The 17,370-nt window shown below is 39.1% G+C and overlaps 1 protein-coding gene and 1 long non-coding RNA gene across 2 annotated transcripts in view; one reads left to right on the top strand and one right to left on the bottom strand.

Moving 5' to 3' along the window:
- The window catches only part of tnxbb (tenascin XBb), a 51,194-nt gene extending 43,886 nt beyond the window's left edge, over window positions 1-7,308 (bottom strand). Inside the window, exons 1-4 of the mRNA XM_079655635.1 lie at window positions 7,178-7,308; window positions 3,095-3,420; window positions 713-770; window positions 353-571 (exon numbers count right to left, since the gene is read on the bottom strand). Of these exons, the coding sequence (XP_079511761.1) occupies window positions 353-571; window positions 713-770; window positions 3,095-3,247 (430 nt within the window). The 5' untranslated portion in view covers window positions 3,248-3,420; window positions 7,178-7,308. The remainder of the gene's footprint in view (window positions 1-352; window positions 572-712; window positions 771-3,094; window positions 3,421-7,177) is intronic.
- A 7,271-nt stretch (window positions 7,309-14,579) lies between these two features.
- On the top strand, window positions 14,580-16,605 carry LOC307022452. The gene is made up of 3 exons (XR_013803398.1): window positions 14,580-15,050; window positions 15,429-15,614; window positions 15,786-16,605. It is a non-coding gene; the product is annotated as an uncharacterized lncRNA (long non-coding RNA).
- Window positions 16,606-17,370: the final 765 nt, after the last annotated feature.

Below are 17,370 nucleotides of genomic sequence, written 5' to 3' on the forward strand. Positions count from 1 at the left end.
ACATGACTTCACCACTGCTAAGCTAAGTGCGGCTAATGTTCAGCGTGGGTTTTGTAGTCTCATTAAGCCACTTGTTAGCAACCGCTGTTGCGACACATAGTAGCTTCAGACATTCACCAGTGGGGTATTTACTGATGTATTTATGTGGTTGTACCGTTGTACACAATATTAAAATATCTTCAACTAGTGTTAACCACAGACCTTATTTCAGGCATCTACCCAAAAACAAGTTAAACATTTGTTTTACTTCAAGACAAGGGAACCTGAAGTGGTGAAATGCTAGCTCATTTCCGGTTTTGGGACGTATTCCTGCACCACTCTGTAGGTCAAAGTAACAGCCACCTGGTCATACCTTTGCTCTCTTTGGAGGTGCAGCAGCCCCCCTCAGGTCCTCCACACTTCTCCCTGAGGGACGACACCTCCCTCTCCAGCCTCTCCAGACGCTCTCGCAGGGCAGCAAAGTCCGCCTCACAACCACAAGACCCGGATCCCGACCCAAAGCCTGACGGAACCAGTTTGATCTTATGGGTCAGAACCAGAGAGGAACCGGCAGTCAGGTCTATTTCTTTACCTGAGAGAGGAACAGGTTGGATTAAAACTGGGAGAAGGTTGAAACTGAACTTTGAGATTAGCAATGATGAAGTCGTAAGAAAGTGACATTGGTTGAGGATATTTTTCATTAGATAAACAATACTGCTCTGCAGGGTTTTACCTCCCTTGCTGGCATCAGATGAATCTCCCTGAGTGACGCAGCCCTCGGAGATCACCACCTGTAACAAAGATTACATGAACGATCAGCTGTTTCTTTGTGTTTTGCAACATCCTACTTATGGGGCTAAATTAAATATCAAAGGTTGGGTTCAAGCCCAGCTCCAGCAGTCAACTTTTCAATGTTTCCTTGGGCAAGATACTTGACCCCAAAAAACTCACGATGTGCGTGAATGTTAGTCTCCCTGAGTAAGTGACACCTTAAATGGCAGGATTGGCAGCCCTCTGTGTATGTGTGTGAATGGGTGAAAGACTGGAAAAATGCAATATAAATGCAGTCCATTTCCCATTTACAACAAAACGGACCAATATTTGACAATCCATTTAATTATGAAGTGAGGTCAATGACGTTAGTTAGTCGAGCCAGTATGCATCAGGATTAGGATTGCAAAATTCCGGGAAATTTGAAAGATGGAAACTTTCTATGGGAATTAACGGGAATTAACGGTAATCAACTGGAATTAAGGTCAATAAACGGGAATTTATGGAAATAAACTGGAAATTTTCTAAATTGAATTAAGGGGAATAAACGGGAATTTATGGGAATAAACTGGGAATTTTCAAAATTGAAGGTTGGCTCTTCATAGGGAACTTAAATATAGTTGGGAAAAGTATATTTTAGCATAATCTTGACTAAAACAAACAGATGCCATTCAAGTACACTTGAATATCCATGCCATAGCACACTGCTTACTGCATGGCTATTGAGACCACACCCCCACAGGCACTGTGCATTCCTCCATCACATGTACAGATGAGTAATATTTAACTCAACATTCCTGTTTTCGCTCTTCAATGAAACAAATAATTGTTCAATAAAATAATTAAAAATTGTTCTGTTCTACTTTTTTTTTTTTAAACCTTTGCAACCCGCAGGATGAACAGAGAATTATAGGAACTGGATAAAGTTGTGACACAAACAACCATCCTCGTTCTGTAAACTCAGGTATATTTTTCCATGGATTATATACCAAAAATCAGGGACATGCCCAGGGCCCAGGAGTTCAAAACTTTTAATCTCGATCAGATCCGATCCGATTTTGAAATCCCATTTTTTGTGATCCAGGATCAGACAAGTCGGCCAGATTTTGTCCCTGGAGTTCAAAGCAATTCAGGATAGGATCAGCCTGATTCAGATTACGATTTTTCAAGATGACTAGATCCTGAATATCAGTGCTTTAATCCTACCGATCGCCATCTAGTGGAGATGAAAATTAATACAAGGAAGACAAGAGACCACATTGCAGAGACATCTATAATGTCTAATTATATTTTTTGTTGAAGATATTTTTACTTTAATCTAAATTACATTTGTGATTGACGATCTTTGCTGTGATACTTTTATGAGCATAAACATTTATGTCATCAACATTTGGTTGAAAACAAAATAGGCCACCACAAACGTGAGCAAAAATGGAAAAAATAAAATGTATTTCCCATTAAGGCTAAAAATGGTGTATTATTTGAGTTAACAAACTTTGCCATCTTATTTAAATTGAAACATATTTTTAAAATAAATTGTAAAGTACATTTTGCTCTGGTAATCCACTGGAAATCCACCCCTTTGGTGGGATCAGGATAATCCAGTTTTTTGGGATCAAACTGATCCCAATCCTGTGTTGTCGGTTTGAACTACCCGTTTTGAAGATTTGATCCAGATTAAAGCTTTGATTGGATTTCCTGATCTGATCAGATATGAAAGTGATCCTAATCCTGTTTTTGGGTTTTGAACTCCCCAAAATCCAAATCTGATCTGATCAGATAGGGATTAAAAGTTTTGAACTCCTGGGCCCAGGAGGCCAAAGGGCCCGTGGGGCTATATGTCAGAGTTGTGTTTACCATCACTAATAAATATTTTGCATGTGATCCGAAGCGTTAAAGCACTACATAGAGTCATGAAACATGATTGAGAATCAGAATAATTCATGTCAAGGGAATTCATTTTTAGTTCCAATTAAGAAATAAAATCACAAGCACGGAAAAGAGAAAATAAAATGATTATACATTTAAATAAACAGAAGAAGTTAAATTCCCAAACCGATCAAATTAAATTAAATAAAAATAAAAATACATGTATGAACACAAAAAGTTTCAAATTTCAACATAATACTGTATATATTTTGATGTCAAAGATCTGAATATGTCTTTCTTTGTCTTTGGATGATGATATAATTGAAGTTCAAGAAACTTCTCTAAATGCATCTCTTGCCATGAGAAGCAGGTTCTGTAAAGCCTGGACTAATGTGGATATAAACGGTCACAACATAAAGATGGATATTATCTGTTGAATGTGTCAATCAATCCAAAAACATGTCAATCAACTGACCTTGAAGGAGTCCTGCTTGGCGTCCCTCGGAATCCATTGACCTCTGACCTCTAGCTCACGGGGGGGCGATGGGGTCAGGAGGGTGGGAGCAGCCGGGGGGAGGAGGAGGAGGAGGAGGAGGAGGAGGAGGAGGGAGGGGATGAAGGAAAACATGGCTGGGGTCAGGAAAACCTCCCTCAGGGTGAATTAGAGGAACGGTTCCGGACTGTTCTGAAGCAGTTTGTTAATCTGTAGCTCTTGGAGTGGAGGTGAAAGAGATCTTTGTCAGCTGCTGTCACTTCAGTCAGATCCAGAGAGCTGAGGACATTCAGCGGACACTTTCCCCTCTGGGAAAAAGACAGAAACACACATTTAATCCACCGTACATTTTCAATCCCTTTTGGTCACAATTAGCACAAATGGGGCCATTAGCTGTTCACAGGCTTCACTGTCACTGTAGTGTGTCGGCCAGTAAAACCACAACGGAAAAAGTAACTTGTTCTGAAAGAATAATCTGTTAGAATGCAGCCAGTTGCTGATGGATCACGCAGCAGACTATTAGTCACACTGTTATATGTTAATTTATTTAATGGATTAAGTATTTCCACAAAATGGATGCTAATGTCTCACTGTTTTTAGTTACTTTACTTGTTGACTGTGATTTCTGAATCCCAAATAGTTAAGATAAGTTCATTAATACATCTGAATTCCCTTATAGTCAACATTTGTTTATCTTTTATTGTCAAAACTTTGAGGTCAGTAAGAAATAATGGAGCTATTTTATATGAAAAGGCTTAATTTATTACACCATGTGTACTGCTCATGTTAATCTAACCCTAACCCTAATCCTTACCCACACTAATACTATTCAATGCAATGTTAATACACAAATCTGATTTTTATTTTTTTAACTTAAACTTTTTTGAAAAGATATTCCATTGGAAAACATAAGAATATTTCAGATAAACCAAAGCAGCTAACAGGTGCAAACAAATTAAGCAAACAGGGGATTGCCAACAACTGCAGTCCCTCAAATGACCACTTGAGGCTGTGGGAGATCCCCAATCAACACACTCTCACTCCATAAACGTCCAGGAGCGACGCTTGGTCAGGGTCCCGAGGTGTGCAGTTGGGACGCTCCTAGGCTCCTTCAGCTTCATAAAGGGACGCACATAGCTTTCAACTGATTGCAATGTATTCCCATCTGCGGCGGGATTTGATGCTTATGGAAGCACGGCATTCATTTGTGTCGGCTGCCCTTAAAACCTGTTAAACCCCGAGCCTGTTTTTCAGGTTTCAAGCTCGAAAATGACATTCCCAGAACAAATGACCATATCTTCCCTTCTAAAAGGGTTAAATTAATAATCTTTTTTCTCAAAGTAATGATAAACCTGCCAGTTGGATGACATGCCATAAAAAACATAGAGATAAATATGAACTCCATGGTGGTGAGGAAATGTCCCATGATTCTGGGAACTACTGATGTCTGCACTATTCTGTGCCAATAATACATTCAGTATATTTTGAGATGTTTGTGAGAGACAATCGGACAATTCTAAAAAAAGGATAAAGCAAAAAAAGAGGCAATTAAAACATTTAAATATCAAGATTTAGATAAATATAAAATAACAACAAAAGCCAAAAAAAACAAGGATTATGACCTCTTCTACGGCAGAGACACCAAATCATAAGGTTTGCTACAGAACATAAATGTATATGTTCCCCTGGTGGTCTAATTGTTAAAGCGATGTGTAAAATCCCCTCCGGCATTATGTATGACCTAAAAACACTCTCTGAATAATAAGTTGGTGGTGCTCTTTTTCCCTTGTTCGAACTGCATACAATGACATGAACTGCATGTCTCATTACAACATGCAGAAGGCAAATGGTATCAGAAGTCTCAAACTGATGCAATTCATATGGGAACCCACATGTTCTCCCTGGTGCTAAATTGACTTGACTCAGAGTTCAGCATCTGCAGTCAGTCTGCACCCCGCCGTTAGCCACCCCATTCACCAGCTTGTAAATACCTGCCGCTGACAGCTGCTGCAGCTGCTCCGGTTGCACCTTCTCGGAAAGACAGGGCAATAGAAAGTCCCTGAACGCACCATAAAGACTGCACACTTGCTCTTCACCTTTACCTTCTCGCACTGCTGCTGATTTTATTCCTCCTGTTCACACCTAGCTCTGAAGCCAAAAAGAAAACTCCTCCATAACTTGATATCCAAACTTGGCTGTGTTTAATGACGTGTAAACGAGAGATACCTGGAGGCGTTCGGATGTGAGGTGCATGAAGGTGAAGTGAATAAATGTGATAGCAGTTTAACAATACAATTAATTTATAACCTGCTACTGTACCTCTATTCTCATTTCAGAACTGTATTTCTGTTCAACATATGAACCAAAAACAGACCTCTGATCAAATACTATAGAAAACTGCAACTTGTTAAATTCACCCTGTACAGTACCTCCAAATCAGTAAAGATGTTCTGCTTTTGATAACTTGGTCAAATTAGTACTCATATTTTTCTATGCAGCAGAACCAGAGATGTAGTCTTTTTTATTCCACAAATTCTTCCACCTTCCTTAAAAACTGGCGCCTACATTACCCATAATTCAACTTAATCACATACAGCTGGGTGTGAGAGCCAGGTGTGTTTGGCTAGTTTGGTGCTAATGTAGCCTGGAGCCTCCAACCTGCAGCAGGTATGAGGAGCTGCAGAGGGGTGTGACATCATTTCTTTCAAACTCCACCCCCCCCCCCCCCCCTCTTTTTTTCCTTCTCAAATTTGTAAACTCAACCAACACTGAGTCCAGTGACATCACTTCGGGACATTTATCAGACTTCATACAGCTTCCTCTGGATTCACAAAACCCTTTTTGCAGACTGGTTTTAAAAACATGTAGCAGAACTCCTAAACAACCCATCATGTGGAAAACTGCCCCCCTGTACATTTTTAACTCAGTAAAGGCTAATGACATGTAAAAGATGCGAAAAATAGTTTGTGGACTACACAGGTCAATGGCGTGTTTTGATTTTTGGTTGTTGGTGATGTAATGATGGACAGCCATTACGGTACAAGCCTTCTTTCCCAAATATCAGTCAAGTGAACTCTCTAAAGTCTGAACAGTCAGACAGGATGATGTCACGAGTGCACAACAAAACAAAACGACTTCACTCTCAAGGTTTGTAATTTTCACATGAATGTGTTTCCATTTTCATCTGTCACCACTATAACACTGCAGCACATTTCAACTATTGCCTACTTGCATGCAGGAGCTTTAAGATGGAGTGGATGCGGTTGAATCCCCCATAATGCCTTGATGTTAGTGAAGTGCATTTAACATCGTCATCTTAAATATTTTTTTTATCTGGATAAACCACTATGCAAACATGGTGATTCCACTTGTTTCCAACATGAATTCACTTGTTTAAGGCAATCTTTAAAATGTTCCAGCAAACATCTGTCTTATCTCTGTTTTGTAATTAACATGAATCAGGGTGAAATAATATTATCCTAATTGCAGACTGGAAATAAGAGATACTCAGAAAATGTATATATTTCCTTGGTTAAGAAAATTCACTTTTTGAGTGCCACAGAAGTTTCTATTTTTCAACAGCCGGTGTGCTGAAAAGAATGCAAACAAAAAAATGTTTTCTGAATATTCAAGATTTAAATTCTTTATTGTCAAATGCACAGTAGCTACAGTGTAGAAATGGCATTGCAAATCTTAAGTCCCAAGCTCCTCCAACAATGCAAACTGGTTATATAGGACATAAAACAATAAAACAAATAAAAAATGAGAATATGGTTGCATATTATCATTATTTTTGTGAAGACTGATTCTCTAAAGTGAGCCATACAGTTTTGTTTCCAAAACATTAGCATTAGTATCACATAAGACCATCTGAGAGTGAGTTTTAATAATGCATATTGCTTTTTTCCCCTTATCTCATCTCTAATGAACAATTAACACATGTAATTATTATCCCTGCATATAATACAATATCTATAATATACATCAACCTATTCCAAAATGTCCTGAATGATTATGAATCAAATATGCGTATCTAAGCGCCCTGAGAGTGGAGGAGCATCTTACCTGCTGTGGTCTGCAGACTTCCTCTGAGTGTGTGTGACTGACTGACCAGCAGGAGAGGAAGGACGGGGGATGGACAGAGGAGAGAGCAGGGAAAAAAGAGAAGTCGAGGGGAGGAGAGCTGTAAAGTTTTCTCATACTTGAAGAATTTTCCTCCCTCTCCTCCTCCTCCTCCTCCTCCTCCTCCTCCTCCTCCCTTTCTCTCTGATGTAATTCTATGTGCTTTACAAGTCCCTGTTGGGCGGAAGATTTGCGATGGAAAACATCTGAATTTTTGAATGTTTTTAAGGGAACGTTGGGGCCCGACGATCTCTGATGTGTTTTGTAGCGTGAGTCTCCTCGGCTGGACTCTCCATGGCGATAGATTGTGTTCCTGTTGTTGTTTCCTCGGACACATCGTGAGGCTGTGATAAACCTGCTCTCCATTCCCTGTCAGTGGAGCAGCTCAGGACCTGGCATCACACACACACACACACACGCCACACACACACACACACACACACACACACACACACACACACACACACACACACACACACACACACACACACACACACACACATTTGGCTGAAATATTGCTTGTTTTGTTCAGAAGGGGATGTTTAATAAATGTGTAGCCCTTATTATTATTCGAATTAACGAAAAATAAAGTTTGCAAAGATACAAGGTTTTCCTAACATAAGTGATTTACTGATAATTTAACACGTTTATTTATGTTAAATATATCTATTTTATACTTTAATGATTGGATATTGAGTTAAGATAATACATAATACATTTAAACAATTTTACCATAAATCTGCAACATAAGATGTGTGTACAGCTGTGTTTTCCTTTATTGGGGCATTTACAAACCCTTTGACTGTAACTGTACATCTGATCTGTTCTATGGTAAGTGCTCAATAAAAGACATTTAGTCATTTAATCGCATCAAGCAGAACACTCCTGTCAGCATTAGGGGTCACATGAACATGTATCATCATGTTTGCATGAGTCTGCACAATCTGTGTCCTACACTCACAAGCCATGGACCTTCTGCATGGTACACACAACCTCAAGAGGAGTCAGAAACACCAGCAGGAGGAGAAGTGGTGTTCAGACGTCTCTGTCCCGTCCCATCTGTATTTATAAATGCACAAAGATCACAGCCCTGTGGGCTCACAGACAACATGAGCTTCTGAGTTTCTCACTATTTATGAACTTCCGCTCCCTGGTGCATCTCAAACAGATGATGAAGGTGCATTGTGCACAGGGCTAGCCTTGACCTCCCTGGGGCCCAAATATCTGGTAAGGGGCCCTCCTACCTGACCCATGAGCCACAAAAACCATTTGCTGTCATGGCTGACACCCCCGGCTCCCACTACATCACCCCATCCCTCAGAACAGTCTGCTGCATCTGTCTGATAATTAGTCATCAGTTACATCAGGCCCAAGGTACTGGCTCACCCAGATTTCCTTTTATACATTTCAAATATAAAATATGATTCATATTTTGGCATGAACTGCTTGATGTACACAATGCCCATCATTCCCAGGTTCAACATAGATATTTAATCAATAGTCACTGCCAATTTTGCGTCCCGAGTTGTTTGGTTTGCAGTTGGTTCAATTTAGGAACCACTTAAGAACCAGTTTGCTTTCCCACTGACCAGACCTTATAGGAGGCACGTCAGGACGTCACCGTTTACGTCACGACAGTAAGAATTTCTCTTATAATAACAACAATGGTGGACTACTTTTTAGCTGTGCTCATGTTGCTATTAAACTCAGGAAGCAAGATTGAATTGCACGGATTTCAGAGAGCCAGGCCCTTTTTTGTACAGCATCATACCAGCAAAGTACAGTGCAGATTGAAGTAAAAATAGTAACCTACATATTATATTGTATTTATGTGTGTGTGTGTGTGTGTGTGTGTGTGTGTGTGTGTTTGTGTGTGTGTGTGTGTGTGTGTGTGTGTGTGTGTGTGTGTGTGTGTGTGTGTGTGTGTGTGTGGTGGTCCACTCCCTGTATGTTCACTGGTGTGGGGGGTGGGGGGGTTCCTCTGGCACCAGAGAGTGAAGTTGGAGGACGATGTAATGTGTGCTCAAACACCAAACATGCATTCTATCATTTCATCTGTCTCTTTAATGAAGAAAGACACAAACAGTGATCTCACATCATTTTGTTGATGTAGTTTCCAGGTCTACAGATACATGTTCACAAGTGTGGACTGCTTCTGGATTCTGACACTGCCAGAGAAGAAAATGCCAAATGGTGCTTTGGCTTGACATTGCATTCTCTTTATTTTGAACACTATAGCTCTTTTTAATTTTAAATGAATATGTTGAATAGAGTTTGTGGTTTTAAAATTGTTCTACCTTTTGACCTTTTACTGTTTATATTGTTACCATTTTGCATAAAGGAGTACATAACTCTAATGTAAAAACCTACTTGGCCATAAATCTGATTGTCATTACTTGGTAGGTTTACAGATTTAAGATACAGTAAAACATAACAAATATTGACATACATATCATTTGTGTTGATGGATGACTGTAAATTACTCTTTTCTCTTCAGCAGTTAAAGCCTTTTTATATGTTTTGTCAAAGGGAAGTCAAGTTGTGTGTTGATTGAAAGCATAGTTTAGGAGTGAAGAATATATTGCTCCTTCAAAGAGAACACATGGGATAAGCAGGACAGGATGGGTCAGCAAGAGGAGAAAGATTTATACTCACAGGAATTACGAGATCTACTGCTGGGTCAGTCCGCTACCAAAATACATATATCTGTTTCTGTGCTAAACTGTGTTTCAATCTTATTGTGGTTGCTGCTTTTACAGCTGAAACACCTGGAGTTTTGTGACGCTAACTCCATTTTAGAATGAAAACAAAACAAAAAGTTAAAGAAAAATCAATACAAATATTTAGAAAAACACAAGAAATTAGAGAAGATAAAATACAAATAAAGCTATTGACATAAGCATAGGAAGTTTATTTTAGCAAACAGAAAAACGCAATGTGCATAATCTGAAGATGTGAAGTAGATTCCCTTTACTATTGAGGTGTTTGAGGATTTTCTAAAGAAATGTCCTCATGACAACAGGAAAACTCTTTCTCATGGAGGGTCAGTTAAGTAGAAGAGGTTCCGTACAGATGAACTGATCGCTACATTAATAATTCCACCAAGAAATTAGCATCACAAGGGCTCCCTTGACAGAGCAACGGGATCTATGCTACATCAAGGTCACATGGCTTCACGTCACCAATGCTAAGCTAAAGCCTGACCAGGGGGCAATTTACATATTAATACTAAGTCATAAAACAAAATGAAAAACATTCCCGTGTTAATACATAATACATACAGCTTACAAGATGTTCAAGTTTTACACTAGCACATTAAAACATAACCAAATAGTTATTAAAAAACCCATTGACTTCGAGACGAGGGAGTACGAATTTCAGGATTTAGGACTCATTCCTGCGCCACCCAATGGAGGGAGGAGATTACTGTACTGTAGTCTGTGCAATGATTATTGTGTTATTACGTTATTAAATATGTACCCTAAAGCTTTTTTAATTATGCCAGGCTATTACCACTTGACGCCACTCTTGGCTGCAGCAGTAGGACGTAAACACAGATGCTGTTTGCACGTAATTCTGCAAAGATGATGTTTAAGCAGTCAAATAAACGATCAAAAAAGTAAACATTCATCACAAAAATTGATTATTTACCATTTTAAATTGTTCATTCTTTGCCGTTGGAATCATGTTATGAGCTCTGTATGGATTACTGTTGGACGCTTGTACGGAACACCGGTTGAGCATCATGATCTTCCAAGGCCTTGATTTGTTACAAACTCCCAGAATCCTGCAGGACCGATGCAACTCTTACTACTTTTAAATCCAGGCTCAAGACTTTTCTTTTTGCCGCTGTAAATTATAGTGTCCGTCCAAAAAAGGATCCACGGGGACACATATTTATGTATAAAAGACATCAAAAAGTACATTTTGCATGATAGGTCCCCTTTTATGTCTTTCATTTTTGTAAAGCACTTTGAATTGCCTTGGTTTGAAAGGTGCTATATAAATAAACACGCCTTGCCTTCATGTTTTCTCCCTTCAGAACAGAGCCCTATCTCTCTCACTTTACCCACCAGGCTCCAAAGCCTTCAGCCCCCCCCCCCCCCCCACTGCAGCTCCATCAACAGGACTTTTATGGCCTCTGGGAACCCTGAGGTGACTGAAATGCCTCAGAAACCAGGGCCACATGCAACACGGAGCGGAGGCTAATTGCACCATATGTGTTTTGAACAATCTGTGAGAGCGTTAAACAGAGCTAATTGAGGTTGACACCAACATTTTGATTGGCATGTCAGTGACTGGCTGACGGATGTAGTTGTAGTCCGGGCCACAAATAACACAAGTGTGGGACAACAAACCTCTCTGGTTTCACTCAAACTTTAAGCTATATTGAAATAATATTTTTTTATATCTATCGTTACAATAAATGACATCTACCTGATCTGTGTATGTTGTAAGCACAGATAATAACGCAAAGATAATCAAGTTGTGGCTGAAGATCTATTCACTACTATTTACAGTCAAAAACCTTGACTATTTGCTCCTCTAAAACCCCGATAAAGACGATGAAAAAAGCAAATTGAGTTGTCAAAACTACGCTCTATTACCTTTCCATTTCCACAGCCTAAAAATACGAGTTTACCAACTCCTTTTTTAAATAAACCCTTGCCTTAGATCAGCTACGTAAATATACTGTATCCTGTACTCAACTTTTCTAACTGTATGTTACCAATTAACGCAACGTATACAGGAGGAACTGAAATGTGTTACCGTTAGCATTAGCATTTTGAACTTCCACTTCCTCGTCTCAAAGTCATTGGGTTTTTTAAATGGGTATTTAGTTAGATGCCTGGAAGAAGTGTTGTTTTGATCTTGTTATAGAACATAAATGATGCCAGTAAATACCCCACTTGCTCATTTTAAAGCTTGTATGTGTCTTCAAAAAGTCAATTGCTAACAAGTGGCTTTACTTGCCCAAACTTATGCTTTTAGTTACATGGCGGTGACTTCAAAGTCATGCAACCTTGTTTGTGTTAGCCTAGTTATCATTTTACTTAATAATTACAACTGTAGAATCGTAGCATTAAACATGTATTCCTTACTGCTTATTTTACATTGTGCTATTTTCTATATTACTCTGTGTATTAGCTGTTGATCTTACTGATGTTTGCACTTCTGGTTAGATGGATGATAAACTGCATTTTTCTTTCGTTTCAGTACTCTGTGTTATGACTAAACAGTTTAATCTAATCCAAGCTAGGAGTATATCACACATTGTCGTTCAAAAACAGGACTTTTACTTCTGGAAATCTAGACACATTGTGAGTTTATTCTGCATTTTAAAATATTTGAGGTTATGCAGGACGTCACACCACAGGAACATAATTGGCAAGTCAATGTCTTACAAACAGGTGCAAAGCAGAGAAACAATGACATTTTTATCGCATGTGAAACATTTCAAACTCAAAGCTAATTATCTATCTGTCATATTTCATATGTAATCATGACATTCCTTAGACTCTATTTTGCTTCCTGTCCAACACACAGATGTTAAACCTGTTGGTTAAGTATTTTTGGGAAAATAATAATAATATTTTTTACTTTCTCCTCTTCATCAATAAATTATTAGGTGCTTTTCTTTTTCTGCAGCTTGTTCAAACCCTAGACCCGATCCCCAGAGTCCTATTAGAGGAAAAGTCAAACCTGGATTATCCAAAGGAGAAGTGCTCACTATCACAGATTTTTTCAGATTTGTGAACAATATTTGAGAGAAATGGTTGTGTATATAGAAAATGTTTTAGATCTTTGAGTTCATCTCATGAAAAATGGGAGCAAAAACAAAAGTGTTGCATTTATATTTTTGTTCAGTGTAGTTTCCATGCCTCCTGTTTTTTGTGAGCGACTTATCAAGTCTTAGCAAACGGCATAAAACATGATTAAACATGATAGTGTATAAAACCATGCTCGTATTTACAACCTATAGAAATGCAAAACGGCGTCAGTTTAGACGTAATTATGTCCTCCTGCTTACCGCATAATTTATGAGAAAACATTTCATAACATCAACACAACATATTCGAGGTGGTTTAAAATAACATATCCGTATATATTTATTTATCCAAGTTATGTTTTTGTGTGCACTGAGGAGTCTCAAACAGGCGTTAGTTTAATCATTTTAAGATTGGCTTTAATCAATGTTTGAAAATGAATTCTTCATATATGTCTCTCCACTCTTCCTTCTGCTAACGGTGTCGCAGTTTCTCGTCTCTCCCGTTTTTGTGCTTAGTGCGTACGCATGGGTCAGAGTTTGCGTGGAGGACCGCATATTTTACCGTCAAATTTATTTTTTATAAATCGCAAACATTGCTTCTAATAAATGCTGTGTGAGTGAGAGCAGTCACACAAAGGTAGCAATCAAGTCTGTGTGCCCTTCACACACACACACACACACACACACACACACACACACACACACACACACACACACACACACACACACACACACACACACACACACACACACACACACACACACACACATAATAAACAGCTCCTTTCTTTGTCCTACGGGTCATAAAAGTGGACTATCACATGATTTGTCATTCTGAATGCAGTATGCGCAGGTGGAAGGCTCTAGCATTTGTCAAGCTCCTTTACTCTCACAGAAACTGCACAGGCCACCCTCCATTGTGTTTGCAATTGACTGAAACTTAATGGAAAGAGAAGGAAGTTCCACAAAGTGTAAATAAATCAGTATTTCTAGTTAAAATATATATTTATAAATCCTCAAAACATTTAGTGACTAGAAATGTTCTGTAGCTAAGATCATTCGCACATTTTGTCCGGTCGGGTCTTGGTAGACCGGAAGCTGTGTGGTTCATAAAAACATGTTCTTACCGGTTCTTACTCAATATCAAGCCACGATTATTGTTTTTAATTTAAATCGTATAATGTCAGACTTTTTTCGCCGTCTGTGAGTAAAAGAAATGGGGCTCGGAGCCTCAGAATAATGAAATCTGTATTTTTAAAATCTTTTTTTCCTTCTAATTTGTTATTCTTTTCTGAATAACACACTGTTATTTACTCAACAATAACACACAATTATCCTTGTTTTAATTTATTCGTTTGATTCTATAATCTCTGGCTTTTTAGCCGTTCCTCAGGAACTGAATTTCAAAATAAAGTCATCGGCAACAGACGTAGGCCTATAAGGGACATTTCGAGCGATACACATGATACACACCATAGATATATATAAACACTAGATGGATCCTGGGAGATTTTCCAGCGTAGCTCACCGGCCGCCATCTTGCTACAGTTAACAGCTACTCTGGTACACGCTATGGTAGCTGTTGTAAGGTGAGTGATCTGCACGAAAATACTCTTAAATCGCTGAAATATTGACTGATTTACAAACGGTTTAGTTTATTATAAACATTATTAGCATGGCTATGATACAGGATGCTTGGACATGTTGAAATTGCAGCTTTTCTTTGTGTATGTGGTTGTATTTATTAGCTGGCTAATAACAAGAGGCTGTGAGTGAGACCTAGTATTACAAAGTTGACCCAGCAACTTTACACCAGTGGGAGAGGCATAACTGCTCTTTCTTTTCAACATAACTTAAGTTACACATGATTTCTTCGAAGTGGTTTGGCTTGTTAAAAACATCTTACATTTTAGGTACATTATGATACAGGAAATTGCTGGCTTTGTGTTTACAGAAGTACCTGACTATGCCGGACTTTTGTGCAGCCTATGGATGCTCTAATTGCCGCAGTCTGCAAACAAGAACCCGAGGAATCACCTTTCACGTGTAAGATATGACAATATTAACGCTATAATTAGGATAATCGTTAATTACTTAGTGGATGTATATTACAAGTCCTGCTACACAGGATCAGTGGGGCTATGTGAGATAATAGTATTGCAAGATTGATGTTGACACAGCCTCTTTAGAATATGTTGCTACCATTTCTTTACACAATTATTTAATGTTTCTTTTGGACACCTTTTTTATAACTCTTAGTGTGGTTGTCTTATTCTTAAAGTATACATTACATACATACAATTACCCCAAACATATGATAATTTCGTTGTGTATTTTTGTCCTTACCCTTAATATTAAAGGAAAGAAGGGAGGACAATGTTGACAATAATTTATATATCCGGCTACCTTTCTCATGTTTTTAAGGTTTCCCAAAAGAGGAGGAGGCAGTGGGAAGTTGCCCTAAGAAGGGACGGTTTTGTTTCCTGTGGCAGGACACTGCTCTGCAGTGATCACTTCAGTTGTGAGGACTTTGACAGGATGGGGCAGACTGTCCGGCTTAAAGATGGTGTTGTGCCAACAATATTCAACTTCCCAGCTCATCTTCAAAGGGTATGTGTATCATTGGCCAACAAGAATTCAAGGTGTATAAGATTGATATATAAATATGTGATTAAATGTCACACTTTAGTTTTTCTTTCTGCAAGTTTAGGAATAAATAATGTGTTGTGTATTACAGCACATTTTAAACACTCAAAATGTCTTTAATTATGTTTATTTTAGCCGGAAGCAACAAGAAGCACAACCGCTTCAAGAAGAGCGGAAGATGATCCTCAGCCTAATGTTGTGAGTATTCTGAATGTGGCCAAGACCAGAGAGATGGTCATTGATTTCAGGAGGGTGAGGACGTCTCCTCTACCCCTGTGCATTCTGGGAGAGGATGTGGCTGTTGTGGAGGACTACAAATACCTGGAAGTGCACTTAGACAATGACTGAACTGGAGGATCAACACTGACGCTGTGCACAAGAAGGGGATGAGCAGACTCTATTTTCTGAGGAAGCTGAGATCCTTCCACGTGTGCAGCAAGATGCTGGAGATCTTCTACCGGTCTGTTTTAGCCAGTGCACTCTTCTTTGCTGCGGTCTGCTGGGGGGGGGGGGGGGGGGCCGCATCAGAGCCGGTGACACCAGCAGGATCAATAAACTGATCAGGAAAGCTGGGTCTGTCATGGGCATCAAGCTGGACCCCTTTGAAGCTGTGGTGGAGAGGAGGACACTGAACAGGCTGTTGTCCATCATGGATAACCCCACCCGTCCTCTCCACCTGCAGCTGGACAGTCAGCGGAGCTCCGCAGTGCCATAACTCTGTACAACAAATCACTTCTGGCTGGAAGATAACTCTCTGCTCCATAGTTTCTCTTGAATATAACCACGTTGTACATTTTAAACATATATAATCTGTATATTATATATATAATATCCTGCCAAACTCAACATGTATATTTTCCTCTTTATTTTTCTTGCTTTTTCTAATTTATTGTAAAATGCCTTGTCCCTTATGCTGCTGTAACTAAAAATGTTTTCCCAAATTGGGATCAATAAAGTACCATCTTATCTTATTTGCATGTGGAATGTCACTCACAAATGAGAGCATCATTTGGCTTGTCATATTAAATCCTTTATCTCGGTGGTACCCAGGAAGGTCTATGATGGTGTTACTAGGAGAGCCCAATATAATTTGAGGTGGTACTATGTGTAAAAAGTTTTAGAACCACTGGCCATCTCACTTGCTCTATGTCACTCATACACTTGAATACAAATGTGCAAACATTGAAACTACACCCAGGGGTTGGCAACCTTTACAATCAAAATAGCCATTTTTGTCCAGAGCCTCAAAACATATTTTTGCCTTATAAGGGGACAAGCCTATTAAGATCAATTTCTTAAAAGTACGCATCTAATATGTGTCTAATAAACCCATACAATGGTTGTGAAAGAATACCAAATCTGAGGCTAGACGACGATTGATTGTTGGTGTGCCATGTGTCACCGTGTGTCTTATTGGTTTTGTGTTATACTGTATTTTATTGTGTGCAGCTGGTCCTTATCTCCAAGACACATTTAAAACAAAATAACCTTGAACCTTGAAGCCCCATCTCTCCCCACCTCCCCCTGCTTCCTACATCCCCTCCACACCAAGTTGTTCTTCTTAATAATAATACATTTATTTTGGGGGGCCACCTTTCATAACACCCAAGGACACCTTACAGGGCATAGGGGCAATATAGGGAACAATTAAAACAGTGGATTTAGTGAGATATCAGCCGGGGTAAGACAAGACAAACAACAGAAAATGGACTACAGAAGG

This window comes from Notothenia rossii (assembly GCF_949606895.1).
Source record: "Notothenia rossii genome assembly, chromosome: 10".
NCBI lineage: Eukaryota > Metazoa > Chordata > Actinopteri > Perciformes > Nototheniidae > Notothenia > Notothenia rossii.